This window comes from Dermacentor silvarum, chromosome 1 (assembly GCF_013339745.2).
Source record: "Dermacentor silvarum isolate Dsil-2018 chromosome 1, BIME_Dsil_1.4, whole genome shotgun sequence".
In the NCBI taxonomy this organism is placed as follows: Eukaryota; Metazoa; Arthropoda; class Arachnida; order Ixodida; family Ixodidae; genus Dermacentor; species Dermacentor silvarum.
The window spans coordinates 25,330,500-25,346,716 of NC_051154.1; the positions used below are offsets into that span (position 1 = coordinate 25,330,500).

The 16,217-nt window shown below is 48.4% G+C and overlaps 1 protein-coding gene across 2 annotated transcripts in view; it reads left to right on the forward strand.

Annotated features, from left to right (window-relative positions):
* The window catches only part of LOC119458206 (neuropeptide Y receptor type 5), a 299,626-nt gene extending 283,810 nt beyond the window's left edge, over positions 1–15,816 (forward strand). For both annotated transcript variants that reach the window (XM_049665604.1, XM_037720032.2), the window contains exon 6: positions 11,487–15,816. In XM_049665604.1, the coding sequence (XP_049521561.1) occupies positions 11,496–12,653 (1,158 nt within the window). In that variant the 5' untranslated portion in view covers positions 11,487–11,495 and the 3' untranslated portion in view covers positions 12,654–15,816. The remainder of the gene's footprint in view (positions 1–11,486) is intronic.
* Positions 15,817–16,217: the final 401 nt, after the last annotated feature.

A 16,217-nucleotide genomic window follows, 5' to 3' on the forward strand; every position in this document is an offset into this window, starting at 1 on the left:
GCTAAAGTAAGGCTGTGTGACCAAGTGAGCGTCGGGTAGCGCAGAAGTGGTTTGCCGCGCGCTTACCACGTAAGCACTCAGGAATGCGGGAAACCACTCATGCAAGTAAAGAGTCAGAAAACTACGCTTCAGTTTCTTCTATTTTTGTATGCACCTTCATACTGGCTAGCACCGAGCGATGGCTTCTAACAACCGCAGGAAAGCGGCTTCATACTGGATAGCCCTGAGCGATCCGTGGCTTCTAACAAACGCAAGAAATGGTCCTTGCAGCGCACGTGGTCCATGCCAGGTGGGACTCCAGCAGCGGTGCAGTTACCCTGTACCCACCGCTGACCAGGTGGCGCTTCACTTTTTGACACTGACTTTACATTTTTTTTTTTTTTTTGCGTGTGAACGCCCGTTATGGGGTCCAAAAAGTTCACGTTATGGTTGACTGTCTCCTAATGCAGAGTGTTGCTCACCCCGATAGCAGCCACTAAATTTGGGATACAGTTGTATGCGGCCCATTCGTCACTGTGAATAATGGTCCCCGGTTGAACATTGGCTGCAATAATGGGGCCTAGTGTCGCCACGTCTCGTCGGTCGACCTTGAAAAGTCGCAGCACCCCTGTGGTCGTGGAGACCATGCCGAAGACCAATGGTCCACGATCTTTTAACACCGCCGTAATTTTGGCGGCTTGGCGAAACGTTGTCGCCCGCCATTAGGTGGCCTCGATTGTACTTTCGTTTGCCGCGAAGAAGGCATTCGTCAATTTGCACTATCTTCCCGTGGCCACCGAGTGGAGGTCGCGCCAGCAGCTCGTCCCTCGTGACCTCACGGGCGTAGTTCCTCCAGACGGCGGTGGCGTGCTCCGATAGAGGAAACAAATCGCCGGTCAACTCCTTCAACGGTACCTCAACATCCAGCGGTACCGTGTAACTGCGAGAACTGCTTTCGGCACCCGTTGCACTGGAAGGCATCCCGACGTCCATTCTGAGTCTTCCTGTACAATGTGACCACTTCGCACTCACAGTTTGGTTGGTCCGGCTTCAACCCCAGGTGCTGGAACCCCAGGTGCGTTAGCTCCGATGATGCCGCCGGACCTGGCCTGGCGCTGTGGCGCGATGGACACATAGCGCTTGAAGCCGGATGAGACCCGAAGCGATCGCACGAACTCTTCCTCCGCAGCCTCGTCACACCAATCTGTGCTCGGAAAGCATAACTTGCCCGACACGCTGTCTCCGCAGACGAGGGCCTTCGCCTAACTCGTCACACAGCCAGCGCACTGACGTTTTGGAGAGCGAAAATGACGCTGAAACTATACGTCCGTCATGTAAGTGAACGGGTCCAGACAGTCATACTGAAGCTTGCTGCCGCAGATACGATGACACAGGCTACTGCTGCCGCCGCCATGTTCCCGAGTTCAACTCGAGGGGGTTTCACGATGTACGAGTTTGGCACGAGATAGGCCTGTCAATCAAAACCATAGCTCACGCCCGGCGTGAGGCGTGTAGCTCTTGTGCGCGCACCCACCACGGTTGGGCCACGCCCAACTTATTTTTCGGCAACAGCGATGCGGTGCTTAGCTGAGAGGCATCAATTATCTTGACCGCCGAGATAAAACACGCACAACACACTGTCATCGGTGTTGTACTGAGCACCACTATCAAAAACAAAGCGTCAACTTTCACTGGCTTATGCATATATCTTCTTGGACTGTGATGGCCCCACAACACGGTTCATTGCCTGCATTGTGGCGACGTAGCGCACGGCAAATAATTATCGGCACCTCACTGTAGCTGTTTGCAAGGCGTCGATGCGTCATGGTGGACGACGATGCTGCGGAGTGCATGCGTAGTGTTATCCAACGACAATGTATCGAAGCGGTCGTTTGAGATGGCTGCTGTGTCATCGGTAATGTATAGGAGCCGCAGTGTCGCAAACACGGTCAGCGTCGAGAATCTCTCGCTTTTCTAGACCGAGTGCGATGGCATTTCTTCATCACAAGCACTGCACACTAAACAGTTGCAACAGTTTCCTCCTTTCGAAGTCTAATCTCATAACTGCGCACAAGAGCCCTCACCAGCCAAAATGGGATGGCTGCGGTGTCGTTACAATATTCATCTGCGATCGCGTTAGCTCAGCAGCACGGGCAATCGGCAAGCCCTTTGAAGTGCACAACACACTCAAATAATGCGTACATGCGCACGGAGGCACCTTCACTGGGCAAGTCATGGCAAGCGATGAATTGTGTCGCTGGGCAGCACGCTCTTCTTCGCAACGCCTCGCGGACGCAGATAAACTGGTACATTTTCACTGTGCTGCGTCACTACGGACCCTAGAATACCGTATATAGCCATTTTGCAACGACAGCGTTGTTCCCGTCTCTGGAGCCGTTGGACTGCACGCAATAAGCGCACCGCCACCGATACACACTTCCAATATTGTTTAAAAATAGGTTTTGCATCTCTGAGTCTCCTTTGTCGTTGGTAAAGCGGCGGCCTTAAAAGTCTCAGTGAAGCGCCTGCGGTGAACAGCCATGCCGCGGCGCTGCGTTGCCATTCCCCTAATAGATAGGGAATGGACGATACTGCGGAGTGCGTAGTTATCATGACTGACTTTATCGAGCATAGCACTGCAGCGCCCCTGGCGACTGCTCACCGCACAAATGTACAAATGGTTTCCAGCAGAACGTATAGACACGGACAGAAAGGGACGACGACACACGCTGGTGTGTGTCGTCGTCCCTTTCTGTCCGTGTCCATACGTTCTGCTGGAAACCATTTGGGCTATGTGCAACCAATGAGCTCAGGCAAACAATATTCTGACTGCTCACCGTATGAACTCCCTCGTGCGTGCGACCCTCTTGAGTGTATCCGCTTGTAAGCTTTCGCCTCACTGTCGCTACTCATGGCAAAAAAGTGCAAAACTTAATAATTTGCTCCATCTCCGTTTGTCATCAGAAATTAATAGCATTCAAAACGAAAAACAGATACTTTAAGAAATAAAATGTTTGTTATTTTATATGCTGTATTTTAACGTATTCGATTTAAGCAAAGTGTAGATCCAAGAATGCACCGTATGTGCCCTGTTCGCATTCGACGGAGGATAGAAAGATAATGCCCGAAAGTGGAGGCACGCCCTTGACGCGCCCGAGAAAGGCGCGTGGCAAACGGCTCACGGCAAGTGTGCAGTTAGACAGTGGCACGGTCACGGTATTGCTAAATTGCGATAATACGTCGATAACAGTATGCGGCGCTGGCGCGTTTCGTTGCGCAGTCTTCTGTGCTTGAAACGCGCAAGCACTGTGCCGCGCAGGGTGCGCTCATGTTGCCATACGCGGCTTTATCTCGACATTTCTTTTTGCCTGATGTTCTTGCGCGTTCCTTGCTATCTCCGTTCACTGACTGCCATCGCGCAAACCGGGGTAAAACTTGCGCGAACGAGAAACTCGGCGCATCCTGCATAGCACCCCTTGTTACTGTTTCTATTGATCCGCGCTTTTAACCCCTGAGTTCGTGACATTGTGACAATATAAAATTCTCGCTTCTGCTATCGAGTTAGAGCGCGCGCGATAAGACAAAAACAGTGGCTGCGTGGGTTGAGAGAGAGAGAGAGAGAGCACGTCGGAAGTGAAACCAAACACTTCTGAATGGAAGTATAGGTGGGAGGCGGAGAGAACGGTGAAATAACCGAACAAACCAACCAAGGCCGGCGCTGCTCTGACTTCAATTACCGGCGCAAGATTGCACGGCCTAGCTATACCCGCGGTTACTTCCGGTTTCGCGTCCACTGCCAGTAACGCCGTAGGGCTCCGATGTCGGATTACTTCCCCGCTTTTATCCATTGCACACAAGACGTTATCGCAGCCTATATCTGCAGGAAGCACACAAACTGCTTACACAATTGCATAGTAGAAGGGATGAGAAAATACATTGTGCGCTTTACACTGATAAATTTTGGACTCTCTTCCTCGGCTCCAAATGGTGTACAGCGTTGAGCGTAATCAATAGTAACTTGAGGTTAAAGAAAGGCAATCCGCGCGCCCTAACTATAAAACCGCGACTTAGCCTTCTTTTTTTTTGTTATTCTTTATTACGTGAGAAAGTTCAATCGCAAATGAGAGGCAGAAATTACTTTACGCAAGAACACCTATGAAAGCACACACTTAAACATCTCTTGAAAAGGAAATATAAGATTATTAGGGTATGAATTCTGGCAAACGTAGATACGAGTCCTAACGAGGCAACAAGGTGAAGGTTCAAACGCAGGAGCTATACATTACGCGCTTAGCAGCTTGCTCTCGAAAAATAGCCTTTGTCGACTGCTGAGGTTTAACGCTTCTAATAGAATATGCCACCCGAGTGAGGGCAGACCACGACAGAAGGGAAAAAAAATTCACAGTCCCTTTAGCATACGCCAAAGAGGATGAAGGCGAAAGCCTGCGCGCTCACGAGACATTCATTAAATTACTTGACATTCTCATTCGAATGCGTTGCAAACGTCTTATTACTTGTTTTATCCCACCAAGGGGCATGGGTTCGAGTGTCTTAATTACCTCTACCTTTGTTAACTTGGCATTAATTAACTTCGCCCTAAGTAACAAAAAAGGTCATGGGTTCGAGTGCCTTAATTAACTCTATCTTAATCATATAGCTGTGTCTTAATTAACCTCGCATTAACACCAAAGGTAGTCGGTTTGAGTGCCTTAACTCTATCTTGATTAACTGTGCCTTGAATATCTTAACACCCCAGGTCGTGGGTTCGCCTCCCATCATTTTTGGTGCCATTGAATTTTGGGACCCCAGTGTCTTAATTAAATCTACCTCAATTAATTCTACCTCAATTAACTTCGCCTTAATTAACCCCAAAGGTCGTGGGTTCATGTGCCTTATAACTGTATCTGAATTATATGCGCCTTAATTAACACCAAAGGTTGGGGGTTCGACTCACACCAATGGTCGTGGGTTTTGGTGCCACTTTTTGGTGGCACCCAATTTTGGTGCCATAACGCCGTACATTGGATTTTTTTTTTACCCATGAGCCATATCAGGCTTTCGCCTTAATAAGTCACCCACGGCGTTTATGCCTAACGGGCGAGTAGTGTATTCCGGTGGTGACAATTGGGAGTTCTTTCCATAATGGTTGTGTAAAACGCATCTCGATGTAACCCGCGCCACAGACAGTTGGTCTTTGTGCGTCATGGAACGAAGCGTGTTGCAATAGCCGGTCAGTGTAGCGAATGTCACAACGAGGAAACCTCTCACAAAGCAAGTGATTGCAATTAAGTCTCATCATGTGGAGATATTATTTCAACAGGACAAAAAAACAAAGAAATAGTAGTTGTGAAAAAAAAAAAACGAGACAAGAACGATAGAGGCCGAAGTAGACGAAACATGGTTATAAAGTATATGCGCCGTTTTAACAGTGGTTCTCTAGATGCAAAGTGAAACGGCAAGAAGAATGTGGAATAATCGTATCTGGCGCTTCTCTATAGCGTTTCTCCCAAAAGTGCTTCGAAGAGAAAGAACTTTTCTCCAAAAGTGCGAAGCACTTTGAGAGAAACGCCTCAAAACTGCTTCGATATTGCTTTCTTGTTCGCTTTGCGTGCATTGCCTATCCTATAGGGGGGACAACAGTTGAAATGAATACAAACTTTGAACGCTTGTCTACAGTGAGCAACTGAAACCATGGCGTATGTGTTTATATTGCCTATCGGAATGCCGCGACAGCCTCGGAACAAATTCACTGCGTAAAATTTAACGTTGATTTAAAGGAATATGTTTTGTCTGGTCATACCCGCCTTAATGCGCCAGTAGGCGCGCCTTTTGAACAGCGAAGCTGTTTAACCCAACCGTAATTTGTTGTGCGTAGCAAGGGACACTACCAAGAAAGAAAATAAATTTTCTTGCCGAGGCGGGATTCGAACCCGCGTACCCCCGGTCCCAAAGCGAGCGTCGTAACCACTAGGGTATGGCACCACGCTTGCAGAACGCATTTATGCGAACCATATGATTGCGTTCGAGCGTCGTCGTCTTCGTCCACAGCTGGCGCGTTCGTATACGCTCGTGCTCTGCGAGGTGAAGAGGTTTTGCGCGCTATGAGAGTGAGAGAGAGACGCATTCACAGAGCGGGTCTCCTTGAACGCGCTGTCGGCATTGGAACGCGGTGTCGGTGTTGCAAGCTGCGCTATGCAACGCTCAGTGACAAACCGAGACGCGCGAAAAGAAATTATCATCATCATGAGTACTAAGATGAAAAGTTAGCGCGCACTTCCGGAAAATTCTGCGCTACAATCGCCCAGCTTCGCTGTTTTTTTCTCCCCTTCCTTTTTTAGTTTAAAATTTGATTGAGGAAATTAATGTCATATTGTGCGATGCCGCGTCGCGGGAGCCCCGAAATAATAGCGCTTTGTCGTTAAGCCGCCTCCACCAACATGAAAGCATGAAAACGGCTTAACGGAACAAAATCATCGTGCAAGCTATGCCCGAGGGCATAACTCGCATAATTAGAATTTTTTTTAATGGCACCATCGGCTGATACCGGCACCTTCAATGACACATGTCAAATCATGTTATCTTCTTGCCCCCCTTTTTTTTACCTTTACCGGATTATTTTTACCATTTCAATTAAGCATAACAATTAACTTCCCATATGCTTTCTGTGCTGTCATATTCTGTAACTTGATATGGTTGTGACTTACAAAAGATCGAGTCACTGAAATTCTCTTACTCTTCTTGTCTGCCGGTTTTTACATTTATAAAATGGAGGTAACCGAGATGTGTTAGACACAATCAGCGCTAAGCGTGCGGTTACAACTGCATATTCAGCTCATCATTTTAATTTTGCTGCAGCTAACTGACGCATTCAGTGTTATAACGTACCAGAACGTCATTCCTTGATTGCCAGAGGATTTCTTTAGTGGGATAGAAAATAGAAGGTGTTGCATTGAGTCTTAACGCAACTTTCCTTAACTTGAGCGGCTGTCTTCCCCCATCCGGCTGTTATAAATTACGTGGCCCACTCATGAAATACAGTTATAGTGTTGTAGCTTCCTTCTTCGTTTTCCATTAGAGCAAGCAACGTACTCGTATACTGCTATGTTCTTACTGGGAGTACAGTGTAGGACCAGTCAGGGAATAATTTCTCACAATGAGGGGACCGACGGAGTGTTTCTGCAGTCGAAGACAGCGGAATCCGCTAACGCACCCCGCATCCTATAAACCGGGGTCAACATATCCTGCTTTATGTATACCCCTTGGGCAGGGATAACTATAGTGCGCGACACGCAGGATACTGTGTGCCCCGCGTGCCGCGTTCCTGTATATTATAGGAAATGACGCACATGGGAAAAGCGGGGTCATCCTTTCTGACAGCCACCAAAATCCGAGACCACGCCGTCAAATAAAGAAAAGTCTTTCTATCCTTCGCATTCGGCGAATGGGATTACGCGGCCCGCCAGCCCTCATCGCCGCGAGAATGACCTTCTCGCGAGGCTGGGAAAAGGAAAATTGGGATGAAGGAGCGCGGAAGAGGGAGCGCCCGTTCCCTCAAATGCCATGTACACCAAAATGCCTTCCGCGAAGCTGCCGCGCTTCCGAGGAAACGTCCCATTAAAGGGAAACCGAAAAACGCGCTGACGCACCATTTTGACCGGCGGCTTATTTACCCGCGCGCATACAAGGCTCTTTCTTGCTCACTTATCGCGACACCCACCCGGTCATCGGTAAAGATGTGTAGATAGATGCGTGTGTGTTTAGAAAGCCGGGCTTTCGGCCCCGAGCGCAAAATCGCCCCGCCACTGTAACGGCGACATCGCAGCCTGCGCGTGTGTCGCGGTAATGGAGCGAGCATTTTGTGAGGCACGCGATCTCGGGAATCGATGTCCGACAAATGGGCACGTCAGCGCTAATTGCCTAATCTACACCGCCGTGTGAGGCCGCGACATCAGTTCTGACAGCGCCTTGAGGTCCTCGCCGTTCCTGTCCTGTATACACCGCTTATAGCGGAACTCATGATGTGGGCCGCCCACCGACGCCGCTCGCAGAGTGCGAGTTATTGCGGAGTATGTATTCTTCCGAGCCCGTACACGCTGTGCTAGGTTATGGTCGCTGATTTGTGCGTGACAGCGAAGCGGGCCTCTTTCTTCTGTCGACGGTGCCTGTCCGGTAAATCGAGCGATCTTGCTCTTTTTCTCCCTTCGTGGTGCGCATTCACAATGAATGTGCGTTGAAAGCCGTGCGGGGTCCTCTGGTTTGTCAAACCAGCATACCCCCCACCATTTCACCCCTATATTTTCCTCCAAAAGCCGTTTCGAGGTGTTCACGATTGCCCCGGATTTTTTTTTTCTTTAAGAGTGCCTGGTTCAGAGTAACAGCTTAGTATATTTTAGGCGAAGCTATACCTATTTTCTTCCTAATACGTTATCCTTATCTCTATGAGAAAAAAAAAAGGGGGGGGGGTGGAGCAACTTAAACCATTTGTTACATTGATACTGTAGGAAAAACAAATACCAGCTAAACGGGCAAGTGATTTCCCTTTTACGCTTCCTCATCCGAAAATTTGCAACTAGAATTGACCGGGACCAGTAGTAGTTGGAACCACCGGGCTTTAGTTACCATAGTGCCTATGGGGCTTTTCGCACTGGCTTAGTTTGATGCCTTTACGTGTATATAACACTGGGCACACTGCGGCTCGTGAACAGCGCCTTTTGGCTTGTCTGGCTGATTAGAAGGGGATGGGTGCAAGGTCCTTATGATAGGCTCGATTCACTGACGGTGAACTTTTGAAACAACAGCCCAGCCGAAAAGTTGTATTTTTTTTATAAAACTGCAACAGCGTTGTTGTCGAAACAATTTCTTTTGTTCTATTTTTTTCGAAATGATGTTCCGTTGGCCAAAAGTTTATCTAGGAGCGTCACAGATCGCGTTATGAACCACCCAGTTAGGAGGTTGTATTATGGTTGCTTTCTCATAAACTCTTTTCGCCTGCCTACGCCATGACGGCCGCCGCCGCCCAACTGTGACTGTGGCATACGTAGAAAAGGCCAATATTAGCAGAATTTTCCACGTTTGGAGGCCGCAGTGTAACAGCATTGGAAAAGTATAAAGCTTGCGCAATAAAGAATGCATTCCGAAAAAAGATATAGGCTGTGATTACCACAGATTTTTCTTTTGCTATAAATAACCTTTTAAAAGACCGGAAATAACCTTCGTATACTTTCTTCGAGATAGTTCATGGATTAAACTTGCAATTCCGACACGAGTGCTCTTGATCAATGCTGGTGATCTCTATAGCGCATTATGTGTAGCAAAATTAAAGTTTTTTTTCTTCACATTAAACAGTTTCAGAAAAGATTCGCAACTGCGCGTCAACTGTGACGATAATGATGACCTCAAAAGCTGTTGTGGATACCTCTTACTAAAGAGGATTGGTCAGAGACGGGACGGCGCAGACAAAATGCATTATTGGAATATACTTTCAAAGCACAGTGTGATCTCTAGAGCCGCGACCTTTGTTTCCTTCCTCTTTCCTAACCTCGTCTGTCACTTCTCGGCGCTGGCTTCACTTGGCTTCTTTTACTGCGGTGTTGGATTTTTATTGTCTCATGTGGACCTAGCGCGCACCGGGATCCCTGCGTTATGTTACAATGCAGCTCCGAGTTACCACGATGACAGTCTATGGTGAAAATACTGCATGCTTATACTGCGTCCTGCAAAATAGAGTAAAATTACGGGGGATGCTCGCAGTTCATTCACTTCACTTGCTCATACTGTCAGCCTTAAATGGCCCATTGTGGTAGAATTACCCCAGCGCCTGATTTCCACATAGTGGAGAAAGGGAGTAAACAATTTGAAGGGAAAGAGATAGAGTATAAGCAGTGTAAGGTCCGACAAGCTACACTGCACTGGGGTACAGGGATGGAAAGATTTAAGTAAGAGAGACGAGATGAAAATAAAATCTTCGCAGCTGATAAATGTGATGAAGGTCATAACGAAATAACTCATAAAGCTGGTAATGCAGTCCACACGTTCTGGCGCAGTAAATTCGAGCGCCTTTACAACGAACGCCTCTACAATGAAATGACCTGCATAACGATGGAATAATTATGTCCCGGTTCATTTGTAAGCTGTGCGGTGCACGACCTTTACAACGAAGTGACCTGTATAACGAAAGATTTCGCAGGCCCCAACCACTTACTTATAAACGCGTTCGACTGCATAGCGCGTGGCCAAGTATAAAATTCTGTGAAACGCTGTGAATCGACTAAGTCCCACCAGCTAAGGGCAGGGTTGCCAAGATTCATTCTGCCTTGATAGCATGGCATGTTGACATGGTGCACAAATAACAAGGACGGAGTTGACTTTTAGTTTTAATGCGTCTAGGTTAGGTTATATATATATATATATATATATATATATATATATATATATATATATATAACCTAGACTTTGTATATATAACCTAGACGTATATATATAACCTAGAAATATATATATATATATATATATATATATATATATAAATCTTTATGTGAAAAGGAGTAGCCAGCGCCAATTAAAGGCGACATCATCTCCTAAGTACCGTATAATAATAATAAATAACAAGGACGGGCAGCGTTGACACAACATGATCCTTCTTTTCGTGCCCTCCCTGTCCGTGCTTGTTTTTTTTTTTTTTTTTTTTTTTTAACGAAACACTCTTTGCCTACCTATAATAAAGAAGGAAGCCGTTAGTGGGAGTAGCACATTGTGGTATAGAAGTTACATAAACAGGAATAAAGTACCTCAGAAAGGCTGGCCAACGTTTCAATAGGTGGACCTATCTTTGTCAAAAGCGGCCTAGTCGTCATCGGTGTCTAAACGTTGTCCAGCCTTTCCGAGTCACTTCATCTCTGTTTATGTAACTTCTTGCCTACCTTAATGCACCTTTCCGTCATTTATTCATTAGGCGTAACAAAGGCCCACGGAATAAGCAGGGAGCTCTCTAACAACTGCGTATGTGGGCTGTCCACTCTTAGGGTAAACACCTCATTAGTATTTAAATGCTCGTAACAGCTCAAATTTGGAATGAATTTCTGTAGACAAGTACTTTCTCGATAGATACCTGCGTTACGTGCCATATCAGCCAAACTTATTTATAGAGCAGAAGAAATGGTGTAGTTGAACTGTCGATAATAATAATTAGCTGTTTCTCCTAAAACTGGGCGACCTGTTTATCCCAATATTTCGCCCTGTGTGCTCCTCCGACTCCGTGTTTCTTCTGTTCTTGTGCTGTGCTTCCGCAACCATGGTCAGCCAATTCACCCAACTCTATGTCTATGCTGCAGTCTATGTGTTTTGCTACAGGTTCGCGTTATTTAGGCAGTTCTTGTAATAACCGTAGGCCTGCCAAATGTCAGTTGCCAACGCAAGCCTATGGCACCGAGGTTCCAACCTCTCACGTGCAGCCATCGCATAGCGATCCTCGAAGGCGGCCCCAGCACTGAGCCCGTGTTTGTTCGCAGGTGGGCGCCATGAACCTGAGCAGCGTGGCCGAGCTGAACCTGACGCTGTACTCCGGCGCTTTCAACTTCAGCCTGGGCCGGGCGCTGGACATCCTGCAGCAGCACTACCGCAGCGACCGCGTCTTCTCCGGCTCCACCGAGGCCGGCATCGTGGCCGCGTACGTGTTCCTCATCACTTCGGGCGTCTTCTGCAACCTGCTCGTGTCCGGCGTGATCCTGTCGCACGCCAAGGTGCGCACCAACCGCAACCTGTTCGTGGTCAACCTGAGCGTCTCGGACACGGCGCTGTGCCTCTTCTGCATGCCCTTCACGGTGTACTCGCTGACGCGCAAGACCTGGCCGCTGGGTGAGCTACTCTGCAAGCTGGTGCCCTGCTTCCAGAGTGCCACCGTCTTCGTGTCGGCGGCCACCGTGTCGGCCATCGCGTTCGACCGCCACCAGACCGTGGTGGCTGTGAACGTGCAGCGACCAGAGGACAGTCGCCGACGGGTCGCCTGGTACATGGCTGCCATCTGGATCTTCTCGGTGGCGCTCTCGCTGCCAATGTGCCTGTCGCAGAGCCTCCAGAAGGTGGGCTTGTCGCGCCGATACATGTACGAGAAGTGCGTCGAGCAGTGGCCCTCGCCCGGCGCCAAGCAGCTCTACACCCTGGTCACCCTTCTCATTCAGTTCGTGATACCCACCACGGCACTGGTGGTCACGCACTTCCGCATCAAGTCGCACCTGAGCTGCTCGGCCGCCTCGGCGCCGGGAGGCTCGACCACGGCGCCTGACAAGCGCGGCTACTCGGAGCGCCTGCAACGCGAACTGCGCCGCAACCGGCGCGCCACCATGGTGCTGCTCAACGTGTCCGTCGTGTTCGCCGTCTCGTGGCTTCCCTGGAACGCCATGAACCTGCTGACCGACTTCCACCTGGAGGGCATCTCACCGCAGCGGCTGTACCTCATCTTCGCGGTGTGCCACATGATCGCCATGAGCAGCGCCACCACGAACCCCATCATGTACGGCTGGCTCAACACGAACATTCGCCGCGAGCTGCTGGGCGTGCGCAACCGCGTTGGGCTCGTCTTCAGCACGCTGCGCGCCTCCAACAGCGAGAACAACCTGCACACGTCCATGGACGACAACAGCCGCACGGCCGTCACTGTCGACAAGAGCCGCTTATGACGTGTCCCGCTCGGCTACCGGCGGCGCTCGTCGGCCGCGTCGTCGGTGTAGGCCTGACTCGGTTCTTGAGACAATAACGTGATCCACGCGTTACCTGGAAAGAACTCGGACCGCCGGTCACCGCGTGTTGCTCCGATTGTTGCTCCGATTGTGAATGGCGCGAATGCCAAGTGCGTGGCTGCTTCCTGACGGCATAGAACCCGCCTGGTTCTACAGACGCTGTTACGTGGGCTACCGAACTCCGCGGCATGAACTCCGCCGTTGCGTAGAGGAACCGCAAATATGCGCCCATTTTAATGGGAGGACAGTGTAGCTTCGGAGTGGATATTATTGCGTCCCATGCCACTACTGGCCGAACAGAGCGTGAAAGCGGCTCTGTGCATCGCGTCGTTGGACACTGTAGTCGTGGCGACCGCATTGTTCTTGTTTCTCTGTTTCTCTCGAGCTTCTATCCAGCCACCATTTGCCGTGACCGTCGTCTTTACACGAAGCACTTGTTTTATCTGCACCAAGTGCGAGGCGTGTATACAGCGCCTCTGTGCGCCCAAGTGGTCTCGACGCTAAGTTGTACCTTTGAAAGATAAATAATCGCGCTCGTCAAGTGCCAGTGATGTATTGTACCCATGAACGGAGGGGGGGAGGGGGGGGGGGGCTCAATAGTCGAGCAATTTGCGTGAAATTGTCACTGTCTAAACCATAAGGACGCTGCATAACTTGACTTGTGTCACTTCACTGTTTACAAACTAGTCGTCGCATATAAAACCCGCCCACTCAAGAGAAATTTTCAGCGATTACGCTGTCCTGTGCTCTTTATATACCGTCGTCCTCGTTGTGTCCATCCTTCATATGAATCGCATTCAAAGAAGAAAAAGAGAATCGTATTGTTAGCACAGTACATCCAGTTCATATGTGTAAAGATGTGAAGGGCTATTCACTGGCGGCACTGGGGCCGATCTTCAGCCCGAATCGTTATTGCCAGACACCAAGTGCGCGCTCTACCTGACTGCTAAGCCCATATCGCAGGGCAGGGCTTCTTAAGTATGTGATTACACGTAAAGCTTGCCCTCTTTCAATGAGTTTGTCTACTTTATTCCTCGTTTCCCAATTAGCGGAATCGAACAACATTAGTGGAATCGAACAACGGACTGCGGCGCTTCTGAACAGCGGCGAATGCAATACAAAGATTAACGGAGAACCAAAACACACGTTCATTAAATAAAGAGAAGGCATCGGTGGAATAATGGCAAATGCTTGATAAAATGTCTCGATGTCACCTTTACACATATACGCTGTAATGCGGTAGTATCACGAAAAACAACAACTCGCTTTGATTTCTCTGGAGGCAGACGTACTATCATTCTTGTACAAAAGCGTAAAGTAGCAAAACAAGCGGATCTGTAACGCTCAGAATGGTATCGTCGGGAAGTCCTCAAAACATGTTTGGCGCGGCATTGGTTCCTGTGGTAGCAGAGGTCAAGTGCGCACTTTACGATGACGAGGCGGCGGCGACGGCCGAGTTTTTGAGCACCGACGAATAGTGTCTTTGGTTACGTCTAGCATCGCATATGCTCGCACTTTCATAACTAAGCGTCCGAGACGCAGGAGACATCTGCGTATAGTCGGCGACCATACAACGGACGCACGCGACCGACGCGTGCGCGCGCTCCATAGTTGCATCACCCATTGTCGAAAGTTCCTTCTTTGTGGCGCTTCCGTGCTTTCACGCGACAGGAACAAGCACGTACAGAGCCGACGCCGCAACGGCGTGGGTGCGTTAGCGACAGGCGCGCCTGCCCTTCGGAAACCATCGGCAGAGTGCGTAAATTGAAGTACTCGCGGGACGCGTCATGCACTCGTCGTTAGTATACGCTTCGCGTGGGTCCTGCCGAGGCCGTCCTTTCTCTTGTTTATTTTCGTCGCTCTTCTTCTTTTCCTTTTTTTTTTTTGCCACACCATTTCTTCCGGCGGTAAAATATATAAAGAGGAGCTCGCTCGCAGCTCAAGCTGTGCGCCTTTGCGTCAACCCTAAATTATCGTGGACGTTTGTTCAGCGTCGATGCATACGAAAATGTTCTTTCTTACTTTTTCTTTTTTCGGGGGAGAAGCGCGACGTGCTTCTTTGCGCTGCTCCGACGTATATAGGCTTGGCTGGAATTGGATGTGGCGCTTGACGAAATACCTCCCGCTGAGGCGAAGTTTCGCACCATGTTTCGAGCCAGTCTCTAATGTTCCCATTCTTCGGGCATGCATAGTGACATTTATTTAAATTAGCCACTTCCGGCAGTTTACGGTTACGTTAGACTTACTAAAGAACGCTTTGTTTATTCGTGTATATTTGACGCACGTTATTTTCTACAACTGTGCACGACTCGCGCGATAGATGTTTGCACTCTATAGTACTGCATGCACCTCTATATGCCGTAGAATTTTGGCGTTCTCGAACCAAGCGTAAACCTTCAAAAAAAAAAAAAAAAAGGCCTGACTTTGGAGTCCTCGCAAAGCTGTCCACTTAAGTGTCACTCTATAAATTCCAGCCTAACAACGACGCGGTATGCGGAGATTTGGCTACAATAATGCAATAAAGCAGCCGCTCACCTGCTATTCTCCTAGTATCAGCGGTCAGACGAATTACACAAATGTCCTGAAAGCGCAAAATTTCTGCCTCGAAAGTGGAGTGACACCATTCTCAACGACTTCCACCAAACGGTGAAGGCAAACCTATTCAGGACACGTATCCGAAAAGTTAGAAGTTCGGATACTGCGTAAGGACCTCCGAGAGTCACTGACTGTACATTTCTCTCTTTTTATCATTTTAAATCGCGTTGTAAGATGTCAATCGTGCAGGAACAAAACTTCTTCGATTAAAATGTGAAGTTGTAATTTTACTTCCACCCCTGCGCCAATAAGCTCCGTTAATCGTCAACTTTACTATCGCTGTCGCCTAGCCCAAGAATATGTCGCCCTGTTGGCTTTAACCTATAACCAATAGTGATGCCAAAGAATAAATAGAGACAGCGAAAAGGAGATAAACAGGCAGCACAAAAAAGAACGAACAAAACAGGACCGTCGTCCTAGACCATTGGCCGAAGCTTGTTTATTTTTTGGTGCTTCGTAAGCATACATTGCAAAAAGCGTTATCACAGTACTTGACTCGAGAAAGGGTTGTTTCTTGAAACGTAAAGAGCCTTCTCAGCAAACACAATACTGCGCACTTCTTGTTACAATGCTATCGCACAAAATTAAAAGTAATAGTTCAGTAGACTCTAAAATCCTGTGCACCCGTCTGTGCACCTCACACGGAAACAATAATAAAAACTGCCTCTAATGGTCTCAAGTTCCCGTGAAAGTGAATCTTTCTTCAATACAGTAAGCTCCAAAATAAGTTCTCGCACATAAAGCAATGATATCAAATTATTTTTTTAAAGATTCCGCCATAATGTCAAATCGGCACCATGGACAGAAATAATCTGCGTTTTAAGCTTGAATGCGTGTATCACCTGGTGTCGAGCTTACGCAATGTCCTGTTTTCAAAAGTTTTTTTTTTCTGTTTTATAATGGGTATGA